Source organism: Myotis nattereri, assembly GCF_964212035.1.
Source record: "Myotis nattereri genome assembly, chromosome: 21".
NCBI classification, from domain to species: Eukaryota; Metazoa; Chordata; class Mammalia; order Chiroptera; family Vespertilionidae; genus Myotis; species Myotis nattereri.
Window position 1 is genome coordinate 11,318,203 of NC_138097.1, and position 12,360 is coordinate 11,330,562.

At 55.8% G+C, this 12,360-nt stretch overlaps 1 protein-coding gene across 1 annotated transcript; it reads left to right on the forward strand.

Moving 5' to 3' along the window:
* Positions 1 to 2,014: 2,014 nt before the first annotated feature.
* On the forward strand, positions 2,015 to 11,010 carry HAPLN3 (hyaluronan and proteoglycan link protein 3). Its single transcript, XM_081114749.1, has 5 exons — positions 2,015 to 2,138; positions 4,293 to 4,455; positions 5,935 to 6,303; positions 8,451 to 8,753; positions 10,618 to 11,010. Exons 2-5 carry the CDS (start codon positions 4,323 to 4,325, stop codon positions 10,905 to 10,907), a joined length of 1,095 nt encoding a protein of 364 aa, XP_080970875.1. The 5' UTR covers positions 2,015 to 2,138; positions 4,293 to 4,322; the 3' UTR covers positions 10,908 to 11,010.
* The last annotated feature ends 1,350 nt before the right edge of the window (positions 11,011 to 12,360 follow it).

Here is a 12,360-nt window from a genome sequence, read left to right on the forward strand (position 1 = left end):
GTGGCTGTGCTGGGGCCTCACCAGGGAAATTCATCTGGAAATGGCTCCTTAGAACTGGCCTCGTGAGGACTCGTTGGCTGGGCAGGGACAGAATAAGGGGCACAGGCCGAGGGCTCCAGATGAACGGGGGTTGTGGGGCTCCCCTCTGCTGGGGGTCCCCTGGCCCACCCACTCCTTCCTGTGTCACTCTCGGATTGGGTTTGGGGCCATTGATTTCAGAGAAGAGGGAGGGGGAGAGAGACAATCGTTAGTGATAAGAGAGAATCATGGATGGGCTGCCCCCTGCACGTTCCCCACTGGGGATTGAGCCCGCAACCCGGGCATGTGCCCTGACCAGGAATCAAACCCTGACCTCCTGGTTCATGGGCTGACACTCGACTTCAGAGCCACCCCAGCCGGCCTGGAGCCAGTCTTTCCGCATAGTTGCTGGCCACCGGACTCCCTCCAGGGAGCATTTCCTGCCCCCAGCTCCCACCTGCTGCTCAGCCCTGCCCCTGGGGGGGGGGGGCGTTAAACTCACTTTGCTGTCACCAAGCTGGCCTTCCCTGCGATCCATCCCTCTCCCCACACCTGTGGCTGTCAGCACCCGGGCCTGTGGGCCTGCCTCTCCCAGGAGTCTGGTCTCCTTTATGGTCCTTATTTATTTTTGTTATTATTTTTTTGTTAATCCTCACCTGAGGATATTTGTCCATTCACATTTTAGAAAGAGTGGAAGGGAGAGGGAGAGACAGAAACATCCACGTGAGAGAGACGCATCGAGTGGTTGCCTCCTCCTGCACCTGCCCCGACAGGGGGCCAGAGCCCGCAACCAAAGTACGTGCCCTTGACCGGAATCGAACCCGGGACCCTTCAGTTCACAGGCCGATGCTCTATCCACTGAGCCAAACCGGCTAGGGCTGGTCCTTGTTTAAAACGTAATGAAGTGATGAGGAGCCTCAGGTCTGAGGTTGGACAGCCTGGCCCCGAGGAACGATCAATATTGAAATCTCTGGGCCTTAGCAATAAGAGGGCTGACTCCATGGCCTCCTGGGGACTTAGGGGGGGAGGGTACCCATGCAAAGCGGGGCCCATGGGAGGCCCCAGACCCTGGGCATCCTTGTCAGAGAAACTTGCAAGTGTCCTGATTGGTACCCGTGTTCTAACGTATCTCCCCTCCAACCCATCCTGCACGCTGTGGCCAGCCATCTCTTCCTCACAGAGGAACCGTCAATGGCTCCCTTTTGCACATCAGGCCTGGCCCTCCCTCCGGTGCAGGCAGCCCCAGTCACTGCAGCTCTGCTCGGCTGTGCTCCCCGCCCTCGTGTGTAACACACACAGGCAGGCATGCACGCGTGTGCACCCAAGCGGGGTCTTGGCGTGTTTAGGAAGAGGCTCTGGGCTCGGAGACCCCGTGGCCCACCCCCCGCAGTGGTTCTCAACCTTCCTAATGCCGCGACCCTTTAATACAGTTCCTCCTGGGGTGGCGACCCCCAATTTCATTGTTACCAATTGAACATAATGAAAGCATAGTGATTCATCACAAAAACAATACGTCATTAGATAGGCGTTTTCCGATGGTCTTAGGCGACCCCTGTGAAAGGGTCGTTCGACCCCCAAAGGGGTCGCGACCCCCAGGTTGAGAACCGCTGCGGGCCTAAAGGCTTTTCTGCTGAGCAAACTGTCAGCCCACGCCCCCTGCTGGTCGGGACAGGAAGGAAAACACCCTCCCGAAGGTGGGGGCGACCAGAGCCCACGTGCAGAGAGCTGGGGAGGGGTCCCCCTCCCCGCTTAGTCGCATTGTTTGGGGTAAGCCAGAGCGTCCTCATGGGACCCCCCTCTACAAATGCTGCTCCACCCCCCACTCACCTGCCCCAAGGCCTCCGCTCCGGACACCCCGTTCACAGCCCGGCCAGCAGCCCCGCCGGGTGGGGAGGTCCCCAGCGGCGTCTGGAGCGCAGGCCACCTCCCCGCTCTGGGCCCGGCCCTCGGAGGGAAAGGGGCGTGTATTCCTTTAAGGGGCAGGCCCGGCGGGAGCGCGGGGGTTTGCCCGCAGCCGCTTCCTTTCTGGCCGCTCCAGGTCCCCCGATCCGCCTGTGTCCTCGGACCCGGAGAGCCCGCACCCCCCGAGCGCGCGGGCCGTCGAGGAGCCGCGGGGGACGGTGCGTTCCTCCCTCGGGACTCCGGGGCTCCCGCGACCCCCACGCGTCCGGGGCCGGGGCCGGGCGGCTGGGCTGTGAACACGCGCGCGGGGCGCTCGGGGCGCCAGGGAGGTGAGAGCGCGCGGGGCGCAGGCCGGCTGCGCGGGACCCGCGTGCGCGCCCCGAAGGGACACCATCAGGGCGCACCCCGGGGCCTCCGGGACCGCCGCCCGGGTGGCCGCCCGACTCCTTCCCACCCCGTCTTGTCCGGGGCCCTGCAGCCGCCAGCACAGCGCGCCATGCGCCGGGTCAGCCTCGGGGCATCTGCCCCACGCGCGGTGCGGGGCCACGGGAACCCGGGGGTGCGGGTGGAGACACCCCGCGGGCGGGCGGGCGGACCTGCAGCCCCAGGGCAAACGCCAAGGATGCCCGTGGGTTTCAGGCCTCACTTCCCTGGGGTTTCTGCCCTGAGACCCGAAAGGGCAGGGAGGGCGCAGGGGGGAGTCCTGGGTGGGAGATGGGCGCTCGGGGGGGTGGGGGGATTCGGGGCTGGTGAGCGTCCAGGAAGGAAACAGCAGGGGTCTGGGACTCACCCAGCTCCGTCACCAGCCTGTGACCCCATGTGGTGGCCAGCGCTGACCCTCGGGCGTGCCCCTGCTCCCTGCCGCATGGGGAGGTGATGGAGAGGCGCCCCGGCTCCCCTCCCGGGCCCTGCACGGGCCCCAGGGCTGGGATTGCTAGTAGGAATCACCCCCGGCCCCCACTTTCCCGGGCCGCAGGTCTCCAAGGCATTTGCAAGCCTTGTCTGAACTGGGGGGGGGGGGGCACCGAAGTCAGATTCCTCCCGGAGGCGGGATGCTGGAGACCCGCAAGGCAATGCTGCCCCCTGCTGGCGTCTGGGGGACTCGCACTCTGGTGGGCTCCATCTGCGTTCCAAGTCGGGGTTCAGGCTATTCTAGCCTGTGGAGGGGTCCCCAGGCCAGCAGTGCTGGGAAAAAGCCAAGGCTGGGCCGTCAGGAGACCTGAGTTTTTCCCCTGAGCTCTACCTGCTTCCCAAGGATAAAACCCTGGCCTCAGTTTCCCCAGCGGGAAAGAGGGAGGAGAAAGAGCCCCCGACATAATGTAAGACGTCTCTTTGTCAACCATTTACAGTAGTCATAATAACCAATATTTTGGGGCGCTTCTCCCTGCCAGGCAGTATTCTAGTCCTCTGCCTTAATCTTCTTTTGTTGCTGTTGTTAATCCTCACCCGAGGATATTTTTCCATTGATTTTTATTTTTTATTTTATTTATTTTATTAAAAATATATTTTAGCCGAAACCGGTTTGGCTCAATGGATAGAGCGTCGGCCTGCGGACTGAGGGGTCCCGGGTTCGATTCTGGTCAAGGGCATGTACCTGGGTTGCGGGCATGTCCCCAGTGGGAGATGTGCAGGAGGCAGCTGATCGATGTTTCTCTCTCATTGATGTTTCTAACTCTCTATCTCTCTCCCTTCCTCTCTGTAAAAAATCAATAAAATATATTTAAAATATATATATATATATTTTAAACAGAGAAGAAGGGAGAGGGATAGAAAGTCAGAAACATCAATGAGAGAGAAACATCAAGCAGCCGCCTCCTGCACACCCCCTACTGGGGATGTGCCCGCAACCAAGGTACATGCCCTTGACCGGAATCGAACTTGGGACCTTTCAGTCCGCAGGCTGACGCTCTATCCACTGAGCCAAACCAGCCAGGGCTTTCCACTGATTTTTAGAGAGTGGAAGGGAGAGGGAGAGACAGAGAGAAACATTGATGTGAGAGAAACACATCGATTGATTGCCTCCTGCACGCACCCCAACCAGGGCAGGGGCTAGAGAGGAGCCTGCAGCCAAGGAATGTGCCCTTGACCGGAACTGAACCCCAGACCCTCTGGCCCGCAGGCCAACCCTCTATCCACCGAGCCAAACCGGCTAGGGCCCCAGGTGAGTTTCACAAACCAGGAAACCTGCCCAGAATCCCACAACCAATAAGACCCAGGCTCTGAGAACAGTGCTCAGTGCGTGGACGATGCTCCTCAAATACCTATTAAGTGGGAGAATGAGTGGGTGCTGGGACCCAGGGGTCCCGGCCCTCTGAAGAGGGGCGCCTTTAACTGGCTTGCTTTTCTCTTCTTTCCCATTTGCCTGGCCACAGCCTTGGCCAGGACACGCTGGCGCTGCCGCTATGCACGCCGCCATGGGCCGCCTGCTGCTCCTGGTCCTGCTGCTCCCGCTGCCCTGTGTCCCCGGCCTGCCCTTCTACAACGGCTTCTACTACTCCAACAGTGCCCACGGCTGGGACCCGGGCCTCGGCGGAGGTGGGTGGCGTCCTGGGCCCGGCTTTTTGCTTCGAAGGATGAGCAAGACCTCCCCTGGCTTTGCTGGGAAGTGCAGGTTCCAGGCTGGGATGGAGGACTGGGTATGGAGCCGGCAGCCTGGGCCCTTGCAGCCGACCAGCGTTCTTTCTTTCTTTCTTTTTTTAAAAAAATATTTTTATTGATTTCAGAGAGGAAAGGAGAGGGAGAGAGAGAGAGAAACATCAGTGATGAGAGAGAATCATGGATGGGCTGCCTCCTGCACGCCCCCTGCTGGGGATCGAGCCTGCAACCAGGCATGTGCCCCGACTGGGAATCGAACCGTGACCTCCTGGTTCATAGGCCAAGGCTCAACCACACAGCCGTGGTGGTTTGGCACCAGCCTTGTTTCTAAGACCAGCAGAAAAGAGGGCTCAGTGACTGTGCTTGGAGCCCCTTACCTGCACTGAAGGACGGTCCCTTCTGCTTTCTGTACTTTCCCAAAGTCCTGCCAGTTTGTCAAGATCCAGCTTATAAAAGGTGACCTCTCCGTCCAACTGCATGGCTCCGTGGTTGGGAATCAACCTATGAACCAGGAGGTCAGGGTTCGATTCCCGGTCAAAGCACAAGCCTGGGTTGCGGGCTTGATCCCCCAGTAGGGGGCGTGCAGGAGGCAGCCAATTGGTGATTCTCTCTCATCATGGATGTTTCTCTATCCCTCTCCCTTCCTCTATGAAAGCAATAAAAATACATTAAAAGAAAAAAGATTCAGTACTTACAATTGCAGTGAGGACTCATTTGGAAAATCCAGTCTAAACACACCCCCTTTCTCAAGATCCTTCATGGAATCAAATTTGCACAGTTCATTTTGCCGTATAAGGCCACACTCGGGGATTAGGACCTGGGTATTTTGGGGAGCCATTCCTTAGCCTACACACCCCTTTTCTCTGGAATTTATTGTGCTGCCCAAGCACTACTTGAAGGAGGTTTATGGAAACTTCTGAATCATCACAAACTTAGGGCCTTACGATGCTTATTTATTTTTAAATATATTTTATTGATTTTTTACAGAGAGGAAGGGAGAAGGATAGAGAGTTAGAAACATCGATGAGAGAGAATCATCGATCAGCTGCCTCCTGCACATCTCCCACTGGGGACATGCCCGCAACCCAGGTACATGCCCTTGACCGGAATCGAACCTGGGACCCTTCAGTCCGCAGGCCGACGCTCTATCCACCGAGCCAAACCGGTTTCGGCACGATGCTTATTTTGTTCGTGATTCCACGGGTTGGCAGTTTGGCCTGGATCACTCATGTGCCTGCAAAGCCACAGTGGCTACGGGGAGGGGTGCCGCACTGTGGCTATTCTCGCCATGTGTCACGGAGGGAGGGGGCGCGGGGTAAGGAGGGGCGGCGGGAGCTGGGACCAGGGTGGGGTGGCCTTTGTGGGGTGACAGATGATCTGCAGCGGGTCCCCCTCTGCGCCCATCCACCTCTCCCCCAGGCCTCTTCAACGGCGTGAAGCTGGTGGTGGAGACGCCCGAGGACGCCCTGCTGTCCCACCGGGGGGCCAACGTGACCCTGCCCTGCCGGTACCGCTACGAGCCGGCCCCGGCCTCCCACGGGCCCGTGCGCATCAAGTGGTGGAAGCTGTCGGAGAACGGGGCCCCCGAGCAGGACGTGCTGGTGGCCGTCGGGCCCAGGCACCGCTCCTTCGGGGACTACCGGGGCCGCGTGCACCTGCGGCCCGAGGGGGAGCGGGACGCGTCGCTGGAGATCCGGGACCTGCGGCTGGAGGACTCGGGGCGCTACCGCTGTGAGGTCATCGACGGGCTGGAGGACGAGAGCGGCGTGGTGGAGCTGGAGCTGCGGGGTGAGACCCCCCCCAGTGGGGCTGCGGGATGCGGGGGGAGGGGGAGGGGGGCGAGGGGAGGGCACCTGAGAAAGCAGCCGGAGGAACTTGGTGCTTTAGGCAGATAAACATTTTTATTTTTTTAAATTTAATTTGATTTAATTAATTAATTAATTTATTTATTTATTTTATTATGACAGTATAAGTGTCTTTATTTAAAGAGTAAAAATGTATGCAAAAATCCTCCTTCCTTTTACAAAAAATTGAGAATTTTTTTTTCTGGCAACAAGTGAAATATCACTAAATATCAATATTTTTATACGTCCTAGATATGAAGACATTTAGTCAGTCACAGGTTGTTTTGCCATTATGAATTTAAAAACATTTTTGTGCTATTTCAAAGATACACTAGTTCTTTTTTAAAGGCAGTAGCATAACATGATGAACATGGAAAATAGCAGACCTTGCTGCAAATATCTGGAGGTACAAATCTTTAAAGAAATATCCTACTTGAGTTTCACCATTCATCAGGGGAGAAAAACAACTAAACAAATTTTCCTAATTAACGGACATAGACTGATACAAAATGAATATAATTAGTTGGTTCATGTGAAGATCAACCACACAGAGCAATTCTGCCTAATTTGATTTTCTGAAGCCAACACAAATCTCTAAACTTCAGGCTAGTTCTATACCAAATATATTTTATTGATTTTTTACAGAGAGGAAGGGAGAGGGATAGAGAGTTAGAAACATCCATGAGAGAGAAACATCGATCAGCTGCCTCCTGCACACCCCCTACTGGGAATGTGCCCGCAACCCAGGTACATGCCCTTGGCCAGAATCGAGCCTGGGACCCTTGAGTCCTTAGGCCGACGCTCTGTCCACTGAGCCAAACCGGTTAGGGCAACATTTTTAAAAAAATATATTTTTATTGATATAGAGCAGTGGTTCTCAACCTTCCTCATGCCGCGACCCTTTCATACAGCTCCTCATGTTGTGGTGACCCCCAACCATAAAATTATTTTCGTTGCTACTTCATAACTGTCATTTTGCTGCTGTTATGAATCGTCATGTAAATATCTGATATGCAGGATGTTATTTTCAGTGTTACAAACTGAACATAATTAAAACATAGTGATGAATCACAAAAACAATATGTAATGACATATGTGTTTTCTGATGGTCTTAGGCGACCCCTGTGAAAGGGTTGTTCGACCCCCAAAGGGGTCGCGACCCACAGGTTGGCAACCCACAGGTTGAGAACCGCTGATATAGAAGAAGGGAGAGGAAGAGAGAGAAACGTCAAGGATGAGAGAGAATCATGGATCGGCTGCCGCCTACACGCCCCCTACTGGGGATGGAGCCCACAACCCGGGCATGTGCCCTTGACCAGAATCAAAACCGGGACCTTTCAATCCATAGGCTGACGCTCTATCCACTGAGCCAAACTGGCTAGGGCCAGATAAACATTTTTTAGAAAAATATATTTTTAAAGATTTCAGAGAGGAAGCGAGCGAGAGAGAGAGAGAAACATCAATGATGAGAGAGAATCATGGATCATCTGCCTCCTGCACGCCCCCTACTGGGGATTGAGCCGGCAACCTGGGCATGTGCCCTGACTGGGAATTGAACCGTGACCTCCTGGTTCATAGGTCAACGCTCAACCACTGAGCCACACCGGCCGGGCTAGGAGCCTGATTTTTAAAAAAGTCACTTTGGAGCAAAAAGGGTAGGCAATTACTATTCTTATTAGTAGTAAATCAATCCAAATTATATGTCCTTTGTCAGATCAGGAAAAAATAGAACCTAGTTTTCGGTGTGCCGCAGAAATTTAGTAACTAGTTTATGTGTGCCAGGAGACGGAAAAGGTTGTCAGTGGCTGCTTTAACACACAGGAGGTGCGTGCGGAGAGCCGCTATTTGCCGGCTGGCTCTGGAAGGAGCTGTCATGTAGCATCTGCCTTGGGCTTGGACAACTTCAGGAGGGGACAGCTTTGCTGAGCTTTTCCGAGGGACTGTGTGTGTCCTGGGGGGGGGGGTGGGGGGTGGGGCATCTGTCCCCATGGAGGTGTGGGGGCAGGGGACTGGGGACTGGGTCTCTCGCCAGCGCCAGCAGGGTCAGGCCCACCCCTCCAAGCCCTCCTCCCTCCCTCCCTCTCTCCCCAGGTGTGGTGTTTCCCTACCAGCCCCCCCAGGGGCGCTACCAGCTCAACTTCCAGGAGGCGCAGCAGGCCTGCGAGGCCCAGGAGGCGGCCGTGGCCTCCTTTGAGCAGCTGTTCCGGGCCTGGGAGGAGGGCTTGCACTGGTGCAACGCGGGCTGGCTGCAGGACGCCTCGGTGCAGTACCCCATCACGCTGGCCCGGGGGCCCTGCGGCGGCCTGGGCCTGGCGCCCGGCGTGCGCAGCTACGGGCCCCGTCACCGCCGCCTGCACCGCTATGACGTGTTCTGCTTCGCCGCTGCCCTCAGGGGTGAGTGGGGTGGCCCTGCACAGCCTGTGGGTGGCGGGGAGCAGGGGCACCTCCGCCTGGCGAGAATGGCCACAGTGCTGCACCCCTCCCCGTAGCCACTGTGGCTTTGCACGCACGTGAGTGATCCAGGCCGAACTGCCAACCCGTGGAATCACAAGCAAAGAAAACATCGTAAGGCCCTAAGTTTGTGATGATTCAGAAGTTTGCTCGAATCTCATTCAAGTAGTGCTTGGGCAGCAACATAGATTCCGGGAGAAAAGGGGTGTGCAGGCTAAGGAATGGCTCCCCAAAACATCCAGGTCCTAACCCCTGAGTGTGGCCTCATATGGCAACATCAACTTTGCAGATGGGACTACATGAAGGATCTTGAGAAAGGGGGTGTGTGTAGACGGGATTTTCCAGACGAGTCCTAATTGCAATTGCAAGTACTGTATCTTTTTAAAAATTTTGATTTCAGAGAGGAAGGGAGAGGAAGAGAGAAAGATAGAAACATCAATGATGAGAGGGAATCACTGATTGGCTGCCTCCTGCGTGTCCCCCACAGGGGACGGAGCCTGCAACCTGGGCATGTGCCCTTGACCGAAATTGAACCCAGGACCCTTCAGTCCGCAGGCTGACACTCCATCCACTAAGCCAAACCGGCTAGGGTAGTACTGTATCTTTTAAAAAAAAAAAAAGTATTTTTATTGCCCTAGCCCTGTGGTCGGCAAACTGCGGCTATCGAGCCACATGCGGCTCTTTGGACCCTTGAGTGTTGCTCTTCCACAAAATACCACGTGCGGGCGCGCACGTACAGTGCAATTGAAACTTCGTGGCCCATGCGCAGAAGTTGGTATTTTGTAGAAGAGCCACACTCAAGGGGCCAAAGAGCCGCATGTGGCTCGCGAGCCGTGGTTTGCCGAGCCGCAGTTTGCCGACCACTGCCCTAGCCGGTTTGGCTCAGTGGATAGAGCATAGGCCTGCTGACTGCAGAGTCCTGGGTTCATTTCTGGTCAAGGTCACATGCCCAGGTTGCGGGCTCGATCCCCAGTGGGGGTCGTGCAGGAGGCAGCCGATCCATGATTCTCTCTCATCATTGATGTTTCTCTCTCTCCCTCTCCCTTCCTCTATATCAATAAAAATATATTTAAAAATGTATTGTTATTGATTTCAGAGAGAAAGGGAGAGGAAAAGAGAGAGAGAAACATCGATGATGAGAGTTTGAGGGCTTTGATGCAGCTGTTCACGCCAACCATTTGTTTATTTATTCATCAAGCATTGCCTGAGTTCCCACAACGGGCTGGGGCCTGGACTAGGCTCTGGGCATCGCAGAGTGGTTTGTTTCATGGAAAGACCGCTGACTTAGCGCCATACCCCAGGCATCTAGAAAAATGCCTGGCACACAGTAGATGCTCACTAAACAACTGAGCCAGCGAGAGACTCTGATTAGTCCAGCCCAGGTGGGGTGCCCACCCAGGGTGCAGTTAGGGGAGCATTGGGGGAGTATAGATATGACAGGAGGGACCCCAGCCCATAGCAGGTGGGGTGAAGCTCTCAGAGAGAGTGAGGACTGGGCAGGTGCCCCCCAAAATGTCTAAGTAGATGCCCACAGCAACCGAGGTACAAGCCCTTGAGTGGAGCCGAATCCAGGACCCTTCAGTGTGCAGGCCGGCGCTCTAACCACTGAGCAACCGGCTAGGACATTGCCCCCATTTTACAGATGAGGAAACTGAGGCACAGAGTGGTCAGAGCCCATGGAGGCTCCCTGGGCTCAGAGAGGAGACAGATCTTTGGGGTCTGGGTAGTGATGTCTGGACTGGCGGACGGTGCTGCAGGTCCGGCTGTCTCCTCCGCTGCCCGGCCCTCACACCCCACTTTCCCACAGGGTGGGTGTACTACCTGGAGCACCCCGAGAAGCTGACACTCTCAGAGGCCAAGGCGGCCTGCCGGGAAGACGGAGCCCAGATTGCCAAGGTGGGCCAGCTCTTTGCCGCCTGGAAGTTCCGCGGCCTGGACCGCTGCGATGCTGGCTGGCTGGCAGATGGCAGCGCCCGCTACCCTGTGGCTCACCCACGCCCCACCTGCGGGCCCCTGGAGCCCGGGGTCCGAAGCTTCGGCTTCCCAGACCCGCAGAGCCGCAAGTATGGAGTCTACTGTTACCGTCCTCCTCGCTAGAGCCGGCCACAGCTCTGTGCCTGCCTGGCCCTTCCCCCCAACCCCTCACGGCTGTATTTACTAAATGGATCATGTTCCCTATAGCTTTTATACTTCTCAACTTAAATAAAAAAATATATATATTTTTATTGATTTCAGAGAGGAAGAGAGAGAGAGAGAAACATCAATGATGAGCGAATCATGGATCGGCTGCCTCCTGCATGCCCCCTACTGGGGACCCAGCCTGCAACCCGGGCATGTGCCCCAACCGGGAATCGAACCAGTGACCTCCTGGTTCCTCGGTCAACACTCAACCAACTGAGCCACACTGGCTGGGCTCAACTTAAATTAAAAAATAAAAATTACTGTTTTTGTAAAGCCAACAGATCCCCAATCCTCCCTTTGCTCAGGTGGACACCCCAAGGCTCCTGTACCCCTTTTCTCTGGGACATTTGAGGTCCGTGGCTCATGAGGACTCTGATGCCCAGAGTGGGCAGTGACACGGGGACCAGGGCATGGTGGCTGCCGCTCTCCCTCCGCCTCAGCCTGGGGGTTGCGGGGGGGGCACCCAGGGGCTCCGAGCTGGGCTTTGACCCTTGCAGCCTCCTGTCCCTGTGAGGGGCTAGGGCTGGACGGGGCCCCAGGCTCCTGAGTGAGGTCCCAGGGAAGGGAGCGATGCCCCCCCCCCCTTTCCCCTCTCTCAGTACAGGGTCTGTGTTTTGTTCTCATTTCCCCCCAATTTGGTGTGTGTGTGTTTTAAATATATTTTATTGATTTTTTTACAGAGAGGAAGGGAGAGGGATAGAGAGTTAGAAACATCGATGAGAGAGTAACATCGATCAGCTGCCTTCTGCACATCTCCTACTGGGGATGTGCCCACAACCAAGGTACATGCCCTTGACCGGACTTGAACTCAGGACCCTTCAGTCCGCAGGCTGATGCTCTATCCACTGAGCTAAACTGGTTGGGGCTGGTGTGTGACTGTGTGTGTTTTTTGGGACAATGAATGGTGCTGACCCCCTCCTCCAGCCCAGCCCTCCTCTGTCCCGCTCTGCACCACGGTCTATGCGTTCCACCAACCAGCTCCTCCATGGAAGCAAAGTATGACATCGAAGGACCAACTATGGGCCCGGCCGGTGTGGCTCAGTGGTTGAGTGTCAGCCTATGAACCAGAAGGTCACGGTTCGATTCCCTATCAGGGCACAGGCCAGGGTTGGGGACTTGATCCCCTGTGGGGGGCGTGCAGGAGGCAGCAGATCCATGATTCTCATCATGGATGTTTTTCTCGCTCCCTCTCCCTTCCTCTCTGAAACCAATAAAAAATAAAAATAAATAAAAATAAATCATTTAAAAAGAAAAATAGGACCCTCTCTCTCTCTCTCTCCATCCACTCACCTGTACTCTTGGAAAATTAAAGCACAGCAGGGCGACTGTCCCAGGCTCTCTGAACAGAGAGAATTCCCACCCATTTGGG